This window comes from Sus scrofa, chromosome 2, assembly GCF_000003025.6.
Source record: "Sus scrofa isolate TJ Tabasco breed Duroc chromosome 2, Sscrofa11.1, whole genome shotgun sequence".
NCBI lineage: Eukaryota > Metazoa > Chordata > Mammalia > Artiodactyla > Suidae > Sus > Sus scrofa.
Window position 1 is genome coordinate 40,360,153 of NC_010444.4, and position 19,133 is coordinate 40,379,285.

General features: G+C 45.6%; 1 protein-coding gene across 1 annotated transcript; it reads left to right on the forward strand.

Moving 5' to 3' along the window:
* Nucleotides 12,842-16,541, forward strand: MRGPRX2 (MAS related GPR family member X2). Its single transcript, XM_013994496.2, has 2 exons — nt 12,842-13,284; nt 15,349-16,541. Exons 1-2 carry the CDS (start codon nt 13,274-13,276, stop codon nt 16,364-16,366), a joined length of 1,029 nt encoding a protein of 342 aa, XP_013849950.2. The 5' UTR covers nt 12,842-13,273; the 3' UTR covers nt 16,367-16,541.

Below are 19,133 nucleotides of genomic sequence, written 5' to 3' on the forward strand. Positions count from 1 at the left end.
GGCCCTAGAGGGGTAAGACAGGGACGGAACAAGGTGGCCATAGAGGGCTTGCCAAGCAGCAACGACTGGGAGCTGTGCTGTACCCCAGTGATCAAGCTGAGGCTGGACATGGACGGACACACACACACACACACACACACACACACACACGCATACACACACACACACAGAGCGTGAGCTCTGGCTCTGGGCATTCAGAAGCACGAGGACTGCACAGATTACAGCTGCCCCCTCTGAAAAGAGCCATCAGCAGGAATAGACCCTGAGCAAGACACGCAACAGCTAATGAGTTCTGGGCTTGAGTGATGGGGTTACCAGAGCAGCAAGACAGCTTAGAGAGGCAGCACTTGTGGCTGACAGCCAGCAGGATGCTCGGGTCCAGAGTTTAGGAGAAGAAGGTGGCATGGATGACAAGGTGAGGCACTAGGAGCGCAATTTTCCTGCAGGACTTTGTGATCCAAGGAGAAAAGAAGCATACAGGAAAGGAGGAGGCTCCCAGTGGAGGATAGAGAAGCAGGGGCCCACTCGACCACAGAAAGCAATGAGCTGACTGGAGAATTGCAAACGATTGCCTTTGGAATGGATTAGCAATGAGATCCTGCTGTGTAGCACTGAGAACTATGTCTAGTCACTTATTTTGCAGCATGATAATGGGAGAAAAAAGAATGTACACATGTATATGTAACTGGGTCACCATGCTATACAGCAGAAAAAAAAAATGTATTGGGGAAATTACAATTAAAATTTTTTTAAAAAGAAAGAAAACTGGAACATGATGGAAGATAATATGAGAAAAAAATGTATATATATGTAAGACTGGGTCACTTAGCTGTGTAGCAGAAATTGGCTCGACATTGTAAATCAGCTATACTTTAATAAAGCAAATGTAAAAAAAAAACAAAAACCCTTAAAGATGTACATCAAAAAGTTAATAGTCAGTATTCCTAAGTGCTGGTATTATGGGTGACTTTTTCCAGTTTCTGGGTTTTCTAAATTTTCTCACAATACATCTCATGTTTATATTAAAAATGGACAAAGATAAATATTTGCTTCAACTTTCAGTGGGAAAGAAAGGCTATCTGGTCATTTCATGAAAGGATCACAATATTATGAGCATGAAACTGCTCTAAAAATAATGTCCTTAAAAAAACAAAAAAATACTGTATATATAATTTTGTTATCTGCTTCCCCCCTCCCAAATAAACTCTCATTAGCAGTTAAAAGAAAGAAAGAAAGCAAGCAAGCAAGCAATGAGCTGAGTCAGCAATGTACAAGCTCAGGACCTCTGGAAAGCCATCAGAAGGGGTCCTGGTTATAGACCTCCCCTAGGGTTAGAGAGAAAGCCACCAGAACTCCCCTGAGGCCAGACTGGTCAGGCAGGCCCAAGGGATTGGGTCCACCGTCAGGGAACTTCCAGCTATTCCTGGACATCCCTTAGAACACAAAACACATGGAAATGTACCAGAATCTTTTTCTCACCATCTTCAGAAGTTGATGGATCTATTTACAAATATCAGACTTACTTCCTTTATTTATAAACCCCTGGTCCCAACAACTTCCCTGGTCCAACTCCAAGGCTGTGGTCCTCCAGAGTCAGCAGGGCTACTGGGACCTACCCTTCCAGCCCTTTCCTTTTCCTCTGCCCCCATACTCTTGCCACCAAAAAAACCAGATGCCCACTGCCTTCATCCTACAAGCTCGGGTTCCTTCATGGGGCCTGAGTGCACGCCCCAGAGCCAACAGCAACTTCAGGCAAAGACCCGACCCTAGGACTCTAGCTCTGGCTCCAGCAGAAGCTCTCCAGAGACTTTCAAAGCCCTATACCTGGGAGTTCCTGTTGTAGCTCAGCAGAAACGGATCCAACTAGAATCCAAGAGGACACAGGTTCGATCCCTGGCCTCACGCAGTGGGTTAAGGATCTGGCGTTGCCGTGAGTTGTGATGTAGGTTGTGGACATGGCTCAGATGCCTCATTGCTGTGACTGTGGCTGTGGCTGGCAGCTGTAGCTCCAATTTGACCCCTAGCCTGGGAACCTCCATATGCCGCGGGGGCGGCCCTAAAAAAAAAAAAAAAAAAAAAAGGCCCTGTGCCTGCTTCTCCCATAGTCCTCACACACCTCCAAGGCCCCCAGACTGAGGTGCTGGGAGAAGAATTGGAGCCTCCATGAAAACTGTCAGAGATAATCCCCTCCAAGAGCTGAAGGTGATGGGAAGATCTGGGGATAAGCTTATGGATAGGCATGACATACAGAACCAGGGACAGAAAGAAGATGAGCAGAAGGAGAGGCATGCAGAGATCAACAGAGAAGAGACGGAAATGGTGAAAAATCCAGACTGAGTCAGAGACAGGCAGATTCAGAGACAGGCAGACAGAGGCACAGCAAGAACCCAGCTGGTGGGCAGTGGTGTGGAGAGAGGGCCATCACCTTGACAGTGAAGCAAGAGGCTCGGTCAACAAACTACAGCAGTTTGGCCGCTGTAGTCTTTCAGAACTGACCACCAAGAGGGCAGTCCTAGTGCCTCCAGTGGTCATGGCCTCAGACAGGGCCCCAGCATATCCTTGAAAACCCATTTCCTTTTCCGAAAAAGATGAGATTATCAGTGGGTTTCCACCCCAGCAAGATCACCCAATGGTGAAGGAGTCTAAACGAGGACTTTGTGGTGGAGGGGGTAGTGCCAGCACCAGGGAGGAGCTTAATGTTCCCTGCTCTGGGTCTGATGGGTCCATGACCTTGACACACCACATGCCCTCAGTGATTGCGTTTTCCCAATGTGGGTTGCTACGGTCCACTTTACCTGGGAGATCTGGGCATCTGTGAGTCTTGAAGCGAAACTGTTGGGAGTTCCCTTCGTGGCGCAGCAGAAACGAATCTGACTAGGAACCATGAGGTTGTGGGTTTGATCCCTGGCCTCGCTCAGTGGGTTAAGGATTTGGCATTGCCGTGAGCTGAGGTATAGGTTGAAGACATGGTTCGGATCCCACGTTGCTGTGGCTGTGGCTGTGGCGTAGGCCAGCAGCAACAGCTCCAATTCGACCCCTAGCCTGGGAATCTCCATATGCCACGGGTGTGGCCCTAAAAAGAAAAAAGCCAAAAAAAAAAAAAAGAGAGAGAGAGAGAAACTGATGGAGTGAAAGAAACAAACATGGGTCAGCCCAATGCTGGGAGCATCAGGCAATAAAGTAACACCAAGGTATAATGGACACCCGCCTTTCATAGCAGAGAGGTTGCTAATACTGAACTGAATACGATCAGATCAAACAGGAAAAACCAACCAGGGTATCACTCGGTTAATCTAAGCCTATTGACTATGCACATGCGTATCTCCAGAATGTAACTTGGCCAGGCATTGAGATTCTGTCTGTGATGCTCACTCTGGATCCCCAGTGCCTAGCACAAAGTAGCCATTCAATAAATATCTGTGAATGAATTTATGTGATGCTTGGAGGAAAAAGAATTTCCAACTCGGAAAACTAGAGCATTGGTTGCCCCAACACTTTCACTCCTAGAATCCATCCCTGGCCCCAGGCGAGGTTCCCTGAAGTCAGATCCAAATGGCTAAGAGGTGGGAAGACACGGAATGAAGGACCAGAGAGGAGCTGGCTACCCTCCCCCGTCCTCCCCCCCAGCCAACTCAGATGAACCTAGCCACAGGCTTCCCTAACTGCACAGCTACTAGGAGTCCTGGAACTCTGGTCTCCATGATCCTCTGACTTTCTGCGGAGCCTAGCCCTTGTCTGAGCAAGAACAGATGGACCTAAAAGACAAAGGAATGGATGACAAGGAAAGAATTCAAAAAGTTTTTACCTCCCTTCTCCTCTATTCCAGTAGAAAGTCAGCTCAGAGCTGCTTGAGGCAGGAGGTCCTTCCTGGAGCCCCTGACTCTGCAGTGAACTTCTGTCCCCTGGCTGGAAGAGCCTTGGGGAAGTAGTTACCCTACCTGGTGTTATCAAGAGTCTGAGAAGCTGTGTGGTTTCCAGTGCAAGGACCACAGTTGCTCTCACGGGGGAGTCTCTGCCTTCCTGCCCTCCTCAACTCTCCCCAGCTGGACTCCTCTCCCTTGCTGAAGCTTTGTGATTCTTATTCCCTCCACCCAGCCAGTTTCGGCCAACTTTGATCCAGGCCTCCAGCTCTCCCAAGGCTGGGCCACCACAGGTCAACTGTCATTCTGATTATGCAACCATTGTCTTCCACCCCTGGGTCAAGAAGAGGCAAGAGGGTGGTGAAGCCCGCTCTCCAGAGGGGTTTTTACAGAAAAGGATCTTGCGACACAGAAACGCTTCTGTCCCTACTCCAAACCCCAGCACATTCTGCTTCTGCTTTCCTGGACTCCCCTGTGATTCTCTATGTTGCTATGGCCCTTCTCTCCCATTCCCTCAACACCCTGGTTCCCGAATCATACAGAAATTGGGAAACTAATCTAAGTTCACTACAGGTGAGTTCCATTACCCACAAGGGCTGGGATTCTCAACTGATGGGGTACATTTTATTTATTTACTTTTTTAATTTTTTTTGTCTTTTTGTCTTTTTAGGGCCACACCCACAGCACATGGAGGGTCCTAGGCTAGAGGTCTAATCAGAGCTCCAGCTGCCAGCCTACACCACAGCCACAGCAACACAGGATCTGAGCCAAGTCTGTGACCTACACCACAGCACATGGCAACACCGGATCCTTAACCCACTGAGCAAGGCCAGAGATGGAACCCACAACCTCATGGTTCCTAGTTAGATTTGTTTCCACTGCACCATGATGGGAACTCCCTGATGGGTACATTTTAAAATGGATTTTAACCTGTCAAATATTCTTTGTCTTCCTTTCATTTTATGCTTCTTTTGGCAGATGTTTCTTACAAGCAAGCTTTAAAAGTTCTCTGCCCAGAATGACTTCCCAACCCTTCCACTCCAAGTCATCTATTCAATCATTAATATGCACTCATGCTTGCAGACACAAATGCATGCACTTAAAAAAAAAAGTGCTGAGCATTGGGTCAGGCACAATCCTAGACCCTGGGACTCAAGGACATGTTTATTATTCTCAAAGAGCTCATGGTGCCATGAAAGAGAATCATATTCCCAGATGCTTAAAGTACTACGTGATAAAAACTTTGAGATGGACATTTTAGTGTCTGTCTGAGCAAAGGACAGACACAAATGAAACTAGTTTTAGCCCCAAAACGGAATGTTACTGGTTCAAATAAACTCGAAGTCTGCAAGATCCTGGCTCCAGGCACAGCAGGATCCAAAGTTCAAAGGACATCATCAGGATACTCCTCCTTCTTCCCTGGTTTCACTGCATCTGCTTAGCTTTCTGCTGCTAATGATAACCACATGGAGTGGAATGAGAAGAGGCCCAGATACAGGGATGACCCACCTCCCTTCCAAAAATGTACACCTATGCAAGCTCATGTCACAAAATCAGCTACGCACACACACCCCCTCCCCCAACAAAACTGTCCTTTAATAGGGACTTTCTAAATGACACGGCCCTGCATTCTCAATTCTTTTTTCTTTTTTTTTTTTTTTTTTTTTTGGCCACCCCGTGGCATACAGAGTTCCTAGGCCAGGGATCAGATTTGAGCTACAGTTGCAACTGATGCTACAGCTGTGTCAACATGGATCCTTTAACCCACTCTCCTGAGCCACGGAGAAAATCTGTGTCCTGGTGCTGCAGAGATACCACTGATGCCACAGCAGGAACCCCAGCATTCTCAATTTTAATGCAAAGAAATCATAACACAAAATGTGAGGCCATAGTGAGAGGCCTAAACAGATAGCTATATCACTGTGATGACAAGGGGAGCCTATGGGAACCATTAAGGACCCAACAGGTGAAAGTCATCCTGGGATCAAGTTTGGCCTCACAGAGATCCCCATCTGAGGTCTCCACTCTCTTTGGTACAAAACGAATCCAAGGGGAGGGGAGGAAGGAGAAAAGGAGAGAAGCCTCCACAGGTACCGGGGATTTTCATTTTAGTTTCAACACAACTAGAAAGCATCTCATCTCACAGAGAAGGAACTAAGACAAAACAGGTTCCTCAATTAATAATTACCAAACTAGAAATATATTACGTATTATGAAACAGCATAAACAGTTGGATACCTTGTTTTGTTTTGTTTTTTTCCGCTTTTTTAGGGCCGCACCCGTGGCACATGGAGGTTCCTAGACTAGGGAGCTACAGCTGCCGGCCTATACCACAGCCACAACAATGCCAGATCCAAGCTGCATCTGTGTGCTACACCACAGCTCAAGGCAAAGCCAGATACTTAACCCACTGAGAGAGGCCAGGGATTGAACCCGCAACCTCATGGTTCCTAGTCGAATTCATTTCTGCCGTGCCATGATGGGAACTCCAACAGTTGAATACTTTGTGTGTGTGTATCATAATATTCATGCAGTTGCTTCCATGTAGGGGTCTGACCAGAGATGTATACTTTCATCTATATTCTATATATTCTCCTCTCCTTTTTCTGAAGTGCAGAGCTGATCAAGCTACTTCCTTGCTTAAGCTCCTTAAATGGACCCCTTTGCCCTCAGTAGGAAATTCCTATTTTCTACTATGGCGGCAAGCCCTGCACGATCTAGCAGGGACAGAAGACAAAGTTTTAGGACAACCCAAAGGTGGGAAGTCTAAAAGGTGTGCCCCCATGAAAAGCTGGGATCTCAAAAGACTAAACCTGTGTATTTATCATTAATGAGAAATAAATAAAACCACCAAGAAGTTGTTGGACCAACCTTGGATCTAGGGGAAGGGGCATTTTCTCTTGAGAATTTGTAGCCACAAGACACATTGTGGTCCCAATCCACACAACCCATGGTCTCTCTAAAACTTCAAATGACAGGTGAGGTTTCTGGGGACATCCTGATAGAGGAGAGCCATGCTGGGAAGATCCCCCAGTCAATTAGCAAAAGAAAACACAAGTCGGAGTTCCCGTTGTGGCACAGTGGTTAACGAATCCGACTAGGAACCATGAGGTTGCGGGTTCGGTCCCTGCCCTTGCTCAGTGGGTTAGCAATCCGGCGTTGCCGTGAGCTGTGGTGTAGGTTGCAGACGCGGCTCGGATCCTGCATTGCTGTGGCTCTGGCGTAGGCCGGTGGCTACAGCTCCGATTTGACCGCTAGCCTGGGAACCTCCATATGCCGCGGGAGCGGCCCAAGAAATAGCAACAACAACAACAATAACAACAAAAAGACAAAAATAAATAAATAAATAAATAAATAAATAAAATTAAAAAAAAAAAAACAAACACAAGTCTTCTCTGGAGGAACTCAACTATAATTCAAACCTCAAAGAATTCCCACAGATGAAGACCCAAGGAAGATAAGCAGCTACCAGTCAAAAATTACACTCACCCAAAGAAACAAGGCACCACATGGAAGTGACAGATTAAACAACAGACAGTAAAATTAGACATACATAGACCAGCACTGGAATTGTCAGATAGTGTTAATATTTCTCTGTCTAATAGAGTTAAAGACATAAAAGAGAATGGATCATGTGAGCCAGCATCAAGACCAAGTCAAAAAATGACCAAGCACATTTTAAAACAAAATCTCAAGTAAAGCTTCTAGAAACTAATAATATATCCATTGAATTTAAAATTCAGTGGATGAATTAAACAGATTAGACACAATGGGAAAGACACTAATAATCTAGAAGATCCATCTAAAGAAATTACCCAGAAAGCTGCCTGGGAGACAAAGAGATGGAAAATAAGAAAGAAATGTTAGGGATCTGGAGACTCAGAAAAGACAACCTAACATCTGTTGAATGAGACTTTCAGAAAAAGACAATAATAAAAATGATCAAAGGCACTAACAAGGATATAGTATTTACTATGCATCCCTGTTCTAAACTAGTAGAATGTTCACAGCAAATCCACAGGTAGGTAATGATGTCATCCCCACCTTACAGATGAGGAAGCTGAAACACAGAGGCGTTATGACATTTGTCTAAGGTCAAGACAAGATGCCAAGCGGCCTAGCTCCAGAGTTTGTGTTCCTAACCACTATGCAATATTTGAAGGGATATAGGAGAAAATTGTCCAGAAATAGTAAATGACAGTAATCCTGAAATCCTAGAAGCACCATAAACCCCCAACATGATATAAAAAGAAAGCCACTAGACACATTTTGGTGAAAGTGTATCACACCAGAGAAAAGGGAGGAGTACCCATCATGGCTCAGTGGTTAACAAACCGACTAGTATCCATGAGGATGCAGGTTTGATTCCTGGCCTTGCTCAGTGGGTTACGGATCTGGCATTGTCGTGAGCTGTAGTGCAGGCTGCATATAAGGCTTGGCCGTAGGCCAGTGGCTACAGCTCTGAATTGACCCCTAGGAATCGACCTCTATGGAAGATCCCCCCTGGGAGCTTCCATATGCCATAGGTGCAGCCCTAAAAAGACCAAAAAAAAAAAAAAAAAAGAAGAAGAAGAAATAAAAAGAAAAATACAGAGAGAGAGAGGGAAGGCATGTAACTGCAAGTGAATGGCAAGTTGACTGAAGGCCAACCTCACAACGGTAACGCTGGTAGGCAAAGATGGCGGATCTACAATGTGCTGGAGAACTGTCACCTGTCACCCTACAATGCCAGCCTATAAAAATCACCTCTAGGAAATGAGGGTGCAACGGTGCCTTTGCAGACAGAGAAAAACTAGGGCACTTACCACCCACAGATGCTCACCAAAGGAACTTCTGAAGAATGAATTTCAAGGAATGGAAGATATGAGACGTGAACTGGGAGGGTGAGCAAAAACATTGGTGGTTATGGTGATTATCGAACAAATATGGACAATTTTTTCTATGGCTGCGCCTGTGTCATACGGAAGCTCCCAGGCCAAGGACTTTCACCCCAGCAACGCTGGATCCTTTAACCCACTGTGCCAGACAGGGATGGAACCCACGCCTCTGCAGCAACATAAGCTGCTACAGTCAGATTCTGAACCCACCACACGACAGCGGGAACTCTGACACTCACTATTTAAAACTGTAAGTGTTTAACTGAGCTGGGGCAGGGGAGATGAAACGAAAAGAGTCAGAATAACATACCGGAGCACAGGAGGTCAGGAGGAAGGAGACAGGTTAAAGCTTTCTAAGGTCTTGGTGTCGCCCATCAGGAAGACAGATTTCTGGGGACAATTGTGCAGTTTGTCCACTGCACCAAAGTACAGGGCAGAGGAGGGGAATGGGGGCTGAAATACCATCCAAGTGCAGGACTATGACTATAGCTATCACCCTAAAAGGCTGCCTTTAGACTTTACATAAATATGTTAAGTAGCTATGGTAATAGCCTGGAAAACAGACAAAAGCATAAAACTTCCAGACAAGTTGAGGAGAAAAAAACATCCCCTGGAGAGCCAGTAATGTTCTGGGAGGTACAAAGAACTTTTTCTTCTGCTTCCACTTCTTGAGAAATCTTTTTAAAAGGGGAAGGTTCAAAAACCTGTTCCTGGTAAGTTGATGCCTTTAATGACTGTTGACTAAGCTTTCACAGGGTGGCAGCAGCATCTGCTACCAGCCTAGGCCGTGTGAAGTCTTGTGACCTGCTTCCCGTTGGGGGCAAAGTTCTGCTTGGGAGTGGCAGGCACGTGAAGGTGCCACCTTCCTCATGCACACTCCAACATTCAGTATCAAGCTTTTGGGTCTTTGAATATCTGAAGATGAAAATATCTCAGTGGAGCTTCCATTACCCTTTCTACTCATGAGTATATTTTAGCGTTTTTTTTCACATGTCATTGCAGCACTATTTACACTAGCCAAGACTTGGAGGCATCCTAAATGTCTATCAACAGAGGAATGGATAAAGAAGATGTGCGTATATACAATGGAATATTGGTCTCCATGAAAAAGAATAAAATAACGCCATTTGCAGTAACATAGATGGACCTAGAGATTATCATACTAAGTGAAGTTAGTGAAAGACAAACATCGTATGTTATCGCTTTTATGTAGAATCTAAAAAAGGATACAAACGAACTTACTTGCAGAACAGAACAGACTCACAGACTTTGAAAACAAACTTATGGATACCACAGGGGAAACGTGAGGGAGAGGAATGGACTTGGGGTTTGGGATTGGCATGTGCATACTGTGGTATACGGAATGATAGACCAAAAGGGACCTGTTGTATAGCACAGGGAACTCTACCCAATAGTCTGTGATGGTCTATATGGGAAAAGAATCTGAAAAAAGAATGGATGTGTGTACATGTATAACCGAATTGCTCTGTGTACAACACTGTAAATCCACTATACTTCAATAAAACTTTAAAAAAATGAAAAAAATATGAGTTTTCTAGAACTGAGTTGATCATTTTTCTATAGATTGCTAAGATTCTTTCTTAATAATGTCTAGGAGCTATAGATAGATATAGATATATTTTTCCAAGATATGCATTATAAGTATTTTTCTCAGTTTATTTGAATTGTTTAGAGTGGACTTTTCCATGCAGAAAAATTATTTTTTATTTTTAATTATTTTCATCAATTTTTTAAAATTCCTTTTTTTTTTTTTTTTGGCCATGCCTGCAGCATGTGGCATTTCCCGGGCTAGGAAATGAATCTACGTCACAGCAGTAACCACGGCACTGACAATGCATGATCCTTAACTGACTGAGTCACCAGGAAACTCCTTTAACCAACATTTTAATTTAAGGCTCATGAGTCTTAAGATCTCCCCCTAATCTAGGGTTATATAAAAATTTCCCATTTTTTTCTTCTAATTCTTTATGCTTTCCTTATTTACATTTAAATATACAATCCATTAGAAGATTAACATGGTGTAAGATGTGAGGTATGATTCCTACTATATTTTATTCTAGATGGATTCCAAATTGCCCAATAATTTGATAAATTTCATACTTTTATTATTTTATCTCCACCCTGTCCCATTTGAAATGGCCCCCTCAGCATATACTGGATTCCACATTCACTTATGTTTGATTCCTGAGACTCTGCCCTGCTCCATTAATCTCGCTGCCTGTTTTTTGTTTGTTTGATTTTTGTTTTTTGGTTTTGGGGATTTTTTTGGCCATGCCCATGGCATATGGAAGATCCCAGGCCAGGGATCAAACCTGCACCACAGTAGCAACCCAAGCTGCTGCAGTGACAATGCTGGATCCTTAACCCACTGAGCCACCAGGGAACTCCCTCTGCCTGTTTTTACGTTAGCATCTAATATTTGTACTTACCAAGGCTTCGAAACATGTTCTAATATCTGGTATGGCTGATCAGCCGTCATTGCTTTCTTTTTTTCTCTGGCAGTAGGTAAAGTTTCATTTTATTATATTTCCTAATTCATTTTCATATATAGGAAAGCTATTATTTTCTATAGAGTAATTTTGTACCCAGCCAGCTTTCTGAACTACCCGTCTTTGTGGTAGCTCCTCAAGTTAACTTTCAAGGGTTTCCCAGGTGTGCTATCACACCATTCTCTCCAGAGCCCACACCTCCCATTTCCTAGCTGCACCATCCACTAGAAGCACCTGTCAAGATCGGCCATGACTCTATTGTATATCCCAAGGTCAATCCTTTTTTTTTCTTTTCTTTTTTTAATCATTGGAAGACTCTTATTCTTTTTTTTTTTTTTTTTTTTTTTTTGTCTTTTTAGGGCCTCACCCACGGCATGTGGAGGTTCCCAGGCTAGGGGTCTAATCAGAGCCTCAGCTGCCAGCCTACGCCACAGCCAAAGCAACACCAGATCCAAGCCGCGTCTACAACCTCCACCACAGCTCATGGCAACACTGGATCCTTGACCCACTGAGTGAGGCCAGGGATCAAAACCCCATCCTCGTGCATACTAGTCAGATTCATTATCACTGAGCCACAACAGGAAATCTCAGAGTTAAGTTTTTAAAAGAAATAACAAGTAACAATTTGGCGGCAGCATGGGTATGTGAGAGGAAGTCATAGGAGCTAAGACTGAAAATACTGGTTGGCTCTAGATGATCTGAAAATAATCTAGTGAACAAACATGATGTAGAGGGAGAAAGGTGACAGTGAGTGCACATGCTATGCTAAATTCCTTATCTTACTTTTTTTTTTTTTTTTTTTGCTTTTTAGGGCCACACCCATGGCACATGGAGGTTCCCAGGCTAGGGGCTGAATCAGAGCCACAGCTGCCAGCCTACGCCACAGCCATGCCAGATCTGAGCCACGTCTATGGCCTACACCACAGCTCACGGCAACTCGAGATCCTGAACCCACTGAGCGAGGTCAGGGAACTGGTAACCTCATGGTGCCTAGTTGGATTCGTTTCTGCTGCACCACACCAGGAACTCCAAAACTCCTTATCGTTTATACTGGAACTCAATATATACCCTGTTGTTGACATTGAAGAATCAAAAATCTAACGGTAGGTTTGTTTGTTTGTTTTACTATATAAAGCTGTAATATTAACTTCTAAAAGAATTACGAATGGAAAATGGAAACTTTGGTTGCTACTGGGGAATGAGATTAGGAGAGGTTTTACATTTCATTTTATGTACCTTGTGTAATTTGAAATACAATGGATGTGCAGTCATTACTTCTGTGATTAAATTTTAAAAGATCGGAGTTCCCATCGTGGCACAGTGGTTAACAAATCTGACTAGGAACCATGAGGTTTTGGGTTCGATCCCTGGCCTCGCTCAGTGGGTTAAGGATCTGGCGTTGCTGTGAGCTGTGGTGTAGGTTGCAGAGGTGGCTCAGATCCCACGTTGCTGTGGCTGTGGTGTAGGCCAGCAGCTACAGATACGATTGGACCCCTAGCCTGGGAACCTCCACATGCCTCGGGAGCAGCCCAAGAAAAGGCAAAAAGACAAAAAAAATAATTAAATAAATAAATAAACGATCAAGTGAGCCAGCCCATTCAGGGTTTTGAATGCCAAGCAAACTGTTCTTCAGCTATGCCAGCTCCCATTGTTTGGTGGGTCAGCTTCCTGCACAGGCTCACAGCGGGCAGCAAAAGGCTATGGGACAGCCATTCCTCCCAGGGGAAAAGGGGTGGGACCAGATAGGGTAGGACAGGAGAGAGCTGGAGATAAGTAATTGGAGTAAGGGCAAATGATAAATATCTCGTGAGGTTTCTTGTCTCACCCATCTCCAGGCTCTCATCTGCCAATACCCCTCCTGCAGGAAATCACAGGGGCTGTCCAGTATCTTGATAAGTCTCAGTCACCAGGTTTCTCTCCTACTCCTGCAGGCACCTCCTTTTCCAGAGGGTGAAAAAGCAGTCTCTTCTGCTTGTCAATCACAGGAAAGGTCCTTCTTTTCCACTCACCACCTCCAGCAAGAAGAATGGTGCTAAGGTAAGAGTTTGCTCAAGAACTATCTTTGAGCAAAGGCAACGCCCCACCTCCGAGTTCATCTTGGGTCTGGGCATGCAGGGGTCATGGGCATCCATCAGCAAGAGTCAGGAGATGTGAAGCTCCCCCGTGGAAGCTTTGACTGCTGGCAGCATGGACTATGGAAGAACCAAGCGGGGTCCCCCAGGTTCTTCTTTCTCCTTTTATGCTCCCTTTCTCTCGAAACATTCGAATCTGCAACCATAAAAAGGAATATTTTGCCCATCTTAATTTAGGGAGTGCGCTGGCATGCTGGCATTGTATTCCCAAGCTAAATTGCTGTTAATAACCTCCAGTTTCACAGATTTGCTTGCTAGTCATTGTCTTTTGTTTCCTATCATTTTTTGGGTTTGGTTTTTGTATCCTTATAGATGGCATTGTCCCAGCAGAAAACACAGGGCACAATCTAATAGGGTAATTGAAGAGAGTTTAATGAAGGAAGGGACCAGTTACAGAAGTGTGGGCAGAGCTCAGGGAAATCTATAAAAGATGCTAAAGCCCCCAAGACAAGACTTCACAGGGAGCCGTTACCATTGCTGGGCCTGAAGGGGAAAAGGAAGAAGTTAGCAGAACTCAGGGAGGGCTGTAGCTGAAGGTGGAGTTGTCACTGTGGCTGTAGGAAAGGACCATAAGACAGGGGCTATGTCCTCAGGTAGAATGACACCACCACTGTCAACTCACAGCCTGGCAGGGAGAGAGCCAGGGAGTTAAAAAGCTCAAATCAGGGAGTTCCCATTGCGGCTTAGCAATAATGAACCCGACTAGTATCCGCAAGGATGTGGGTTCGATCCCTGGCCTCACTCAGTGAGTTAAGGATACCGGGTTCCCTTGAGCTGTAGGACATAGGCGTGGCTCGGATCCCACATTGCTGTGACTGTGGGGTGGGTCGGCAGCTGCAGCTCTGATTTGAACCCTAGCCTGGGAACCTCCATGTGCTGCATGTGCAACCATTAAAAAAAAGAGAAAAAAAAGATGCAATCACTCTCTTCCTGCCCTCCAACCTCTCTCAGTATCTCCCTCTCACTGTTAGCAAACAGGAGCCAGAGGGAGAGGGAGCTCACCACTTAAGGCACAGAGACCTCTCCTCCTGGGACACAGAGAAGGGTACAGAAGATAGAAATGAGACTTGAAGGCAAACAGAGAAAAGCCATCTCTTCTTATAGCCCCCTCACAGTCACTAGTTCCTGGCACTGGGTTAGTTTCTCGTGGCACCTCCTTAGTTTGTCTCTTTGACTCTTTGCACCTCTTCTTTGGAATAATCTCTCACAATCACCATAAATGCCTTGAGAATAGAATGTAGTTATTGTTGTTGGGTTTGGGGAGGGGGGAGGCACAGGTATTTAGAAGTATTTTGAGTTTGTGATTTGAGCTTCTCTAGAAAGAAATCCATTATAAGCGTGATTTAAACTGCATCTACCACACAGTGCCAGGCAATGGGGACACACCAATGGATGGAGAAAAGCACTTCCTGTCCTCCTAACGCTGACGCCTCGAGCAAGTCCCAGCTTGAGAGGCCTGGCCACTCTCACACCTGTCACATTCCCTTCATGACCCTAAATCATGACATCCTCTCTCCCTGGCGGGTACACTCCTCTCAGTCATTAAGATGGCCCACAAGCCATGTCTGGGGGTTTCTGATTTTCTGGCCCTAAAAGGAAATCTCAGTCCCAAGCAGAAGGAATGCTGAACTCAGATGCCCACCGTCACCCCCACATAACCTATTCAGACTTTCCTCCTCCTGCCCCCTGTATTGATGACACAGCCCGGGAGGTTGAGTGGAAGTGATATTCCCATATTCGTAGGGAGACTGTGGTGCAGTAGAGTCCATGCATCTGAGTCAGAGAGAACTGAGTTTGAATCCAGGTTCCAGGTCTCCAGGGCCATGTGGACTTCAGCAAGTATCTTAATCTCCGCAAGCGCCTCCAGTTCCCTCCTGTGTAACACAGGGACAGTGCTTCCCACGTAGCAGGGTGGCAGTGAGCATCCGCGGTTACACAGCAGGGACTCATGTCTTGTCTGTGTCCCCAGGGGCACCCGTGGAGGGTTTCTGAGCCTGGATCCAACCACCCCAGCCTGGGAGACAGAACCCACACCAATGGGCGGAAGTAACCAGACCTGTTCTCAAGTTTTCGACACGTCCCTGACCTTGCTGACGGGCATCATGGCCCTGGGAGGCCTGGCAGGAAACGCGGTTGTGATGTGGCTCCTGGGCTTCCGCCTGCGCCGGAACTCTTTCTCCGTGTACATCCTCAACCTGGCGGCAGCTGACTTCCTCCTCCTCCTCCTCCACATTCTGTATTCCCTGCAGAACCTCATCATCTCCTTCCACTCCAGCGCATTCTCCTTCCCCAGATTTTTCACCACCGTGCTCACCTTTGCCTACCTCGCGGGCCTGAGCTTGCTCAGCGCCATCAGCACCGAGCGCTGCCTGTCGGTCCTGTGCCCCATCTGGTACCGCTGCCGCCGCCCCAGACACCTGTCAGCTGTCATGTGTGCCCTCCTCTGGGCTCTGTCCCTGCTGCTGAGCATCCTGGAAGCAAAGGATTGTGGCTTCCTGTCCATGAGCTTTAACCTCATTTGGTGTCGTTTGTTTGATTTCATCACTGCTGGGTGGCTGACTTTCCTATTTGTGCTCCTGGCTGGGTCCAGCCTGGCTCTGCTGGGCAGGATCCTCTCTAAGTCCCAGCGGCTGCAGCTGACCAGGCTGTATGTGACCGTGGCGCTCACGGTGCTGGTCTTCCTCATCTGCGGCCTCCCCTTCGGCGTCTACTGGTTCATCATAATCTGGATTCATAATGATTTGTTCATGTACTCCTGTCACTTCCTGGTGGCCACTACCCTGTCCTGTGTCAACAGCTGCGCCAACCCCATCATTTACTTCTTGGTTGGCTCCTTTAGGCGGCGGCAGAGGCCGAAGAGGCGAAGACGGCAGACCCTCAGGGTGGTTCTGCAGAAGGCTTTGGAGGACGTATGGGATGTGGATGAAAGTGAAGGCACCCTTCCTCAGGAGACCCTGGAGGTGTCAGGAAGCAGTCTGGTGCCCTGATTCGAGGTTTCTGCTTGGGTCAGACAGCTGTGGCTTCGAGAGCCAACTTTCTCCCTTTTGGTTTGGGAGGGTTTCTTAACTTCGCCTCCAGGCCCCTGATCTTAAAACAGTTCATTGGAGTTCCCGTTGTGGCTCAGCAGTTAACAAACCCAACTAGCATCCATGAAGACGGGGGTTAGATTCCCTGGCCTTGCTCAGTAGGTTAAGGATCCAGCATTGCCGTGAGCTGTGGTGTAGGTCGCAGACGTGGCTTGGATCCTGCGTTGCTGTGGCGGCTATAGCTCCGATTGGACCCCTAGCCTGGGAACCTTCATATGCCGCGGGTGTGGCCCCCCAAAAACAAACAAACAAAAAAACAAAACAGTTAAAACCATAATGTGGGCAGTGAGGATTAAATGAGATAAGGCCTGTTAGAGAAACACTGAGTGCATCATCTCAAGGACTGTCTTACCTGGGGGCCTCACCCCATCCCCATGAGAGCTTTGCCAACTCTAGGGTCCAGGACTGTTTCCTCTTTTGAAGAATCCCACCTTCAGGAGAAGCTGAATGCAGTGCAGAAAAGGTATAAATTTTCTTTGGTCACTGCACTTGGTAGGGATTAAACATTTCATTTTTGACAAGTTGCTGCGGTCACTTTTTTTTATCATCTGTTTTGATACAGTTAAAAGACTTAAAGTTCAACCTAGCCCCAACGAGTAACCTTTGATTTCTGGCAGGCTTCAGAATGACTCCCTAGGGTCATCAATGTGTATGGAATAAATGACTTAATGAATGGATACATGATGAATTTTTACGTCTAGCCTGTGCTAAATCTCCATTTACCAGATTTGAGTCACCATCTTTAAGTGGGCGGCTGTCACCATCTTCAAATTTTTGCAAGCCTGAAGTTTTATAACCAGATAAATCAATATCAGAGCACATTTAAGGTTTGAGATGAGTCGTTCCTGTGGTTTCCTTCCACAGGCCCTCTAGCAGAATCCCACAGGCACCCCTTCTCATTCCTACCCCTTCGCCTTTGCCCAGATTCTCCCTCCCTGGGGCTCGCTAATCCTTCATGGATGTTTCCAGTGGGTCCTCCTAGACTCTGTTCTCTGAAGACAGGATCTATGTCAGATTTACCTTTTATTCCAAAGAACTCATCACATTGATTTTAGTAGCCTAATCCCAACATTTTTTGTTACCTGGTCTATAAAAATAACATATTAGGTTTAAAGGTTGCCTCTTTTAATATCTTTTTCTTTTTTAGTGTTTTCATTTTTTAAAGTTTTATTGACGTATAATTGATTTATAATGTTGGGATCACTTTGGCTGCACAACAAAGTGATTCAGATATACATGTGCACTAATAACCTTTTGTTTTTTTCACTGCAGTAAAGTTAAGAAACAGTGACTGCACAGATCATTGGTGTAGACAGTTCAATGAGTTTTGGTAATAAATACACACATCCATGTGACTAAAGTGCCAATCAAGGCATAACACATTTTCAACACCTCTGAAAGGTCCCTCGTGTTCCTGAGTCATTCTTCCCGCCCCAGAGTAGTAACTGTTTCTACTTCTGTCACCAAAGATTAGTTTTGCCTGAACTTTGACTTAAAATATTTAGACTCATGTGGTGTACTTTTTTGCTCCAACCTTCTTTCACTCAACATAATATTTTGAGGATTTACTTATGTCATTGCATTGTATATACCAGTAGTTTGTCGCTTTTATAAAGCTGAGTACTCTTTCACTGGATGGGTGTATACTGTTTATTTTTATATGGATAGATATGTGTCATATTCCACTTTTGGCTTTTGTGAATAAAACTACTGTAAACATTCCTTTTTTTTTTTTTTTTTTTTTTTTTTTGTCTTTTTGCCACTTCTTGGGCCCCTCCTGCGGCATATGGAGGTTCCCAGGCTAGGGCTCCAATCGGAGCTGTAGCCGCTGGCCTACACCATAGCCACAGCAACATGGGATCCAAGCTGCGTCTGTGACCTACACCACAGCTCATGGCAACGCTGGATCCTTAACCCACTGAGCAAGGCCAGGGATTGAACCCCAACCTCATGGTTCTTAGTCAGATTTATTAACCACTGAGCCATGATGGGAACTCCCAAAACTACTGTAAACATCCTTATCCAAGCCTTTTTGGGGACATATGCTTTCATTTTTCTTGGATAAATATCCTGAACTGATATTGCTGGGCCATGGGAAAATGTACGCTTAACTCTATGAGAAACTGACAAACTCTCTTCTAAAGTGGTTGTGCTGGAGTTTCCACTGTGGCACAGTGGGTTAAAGACCCAACATTGTCTCTGCAGGGGCTTGGGTTGCTGTGGGGGCGTGGGTTTGATCCCCAGCCCGGAAAAATAGGTTAAGGATCCAGCATTGCTGTAGCTGTAGCTGGGATTCAGTCCCTAGCACGGGAATTTCCACATGCTGTGGGTGTGGCCCAAAAATAAAATTTAAAAATTAAAAAAATATAATGGCTGTGCTATTTCCCATTTCCACCAGCAATGTATGAACATTCCAGTTGCTCTACATGCTCCCCAACAAACATGGTTCTACCAGTCTTTTGAATTTCAGTCATTCTAAGGAGTATGAAGTGGTATCCCGTTATGGTTGGTTTTTTTTGGTTTTTTTGGTTTGGTTTTTTTTTTTGCTTTTTGAGGGCTGCACCCACGGCATATGGAGGTTCCTAGGCTAGGGGTCGAATGAGCTGTAGCCACTGGCCCATACCACAGCCACAGCAACTCCAAATCCGAAGCACATCTGCAATTTACA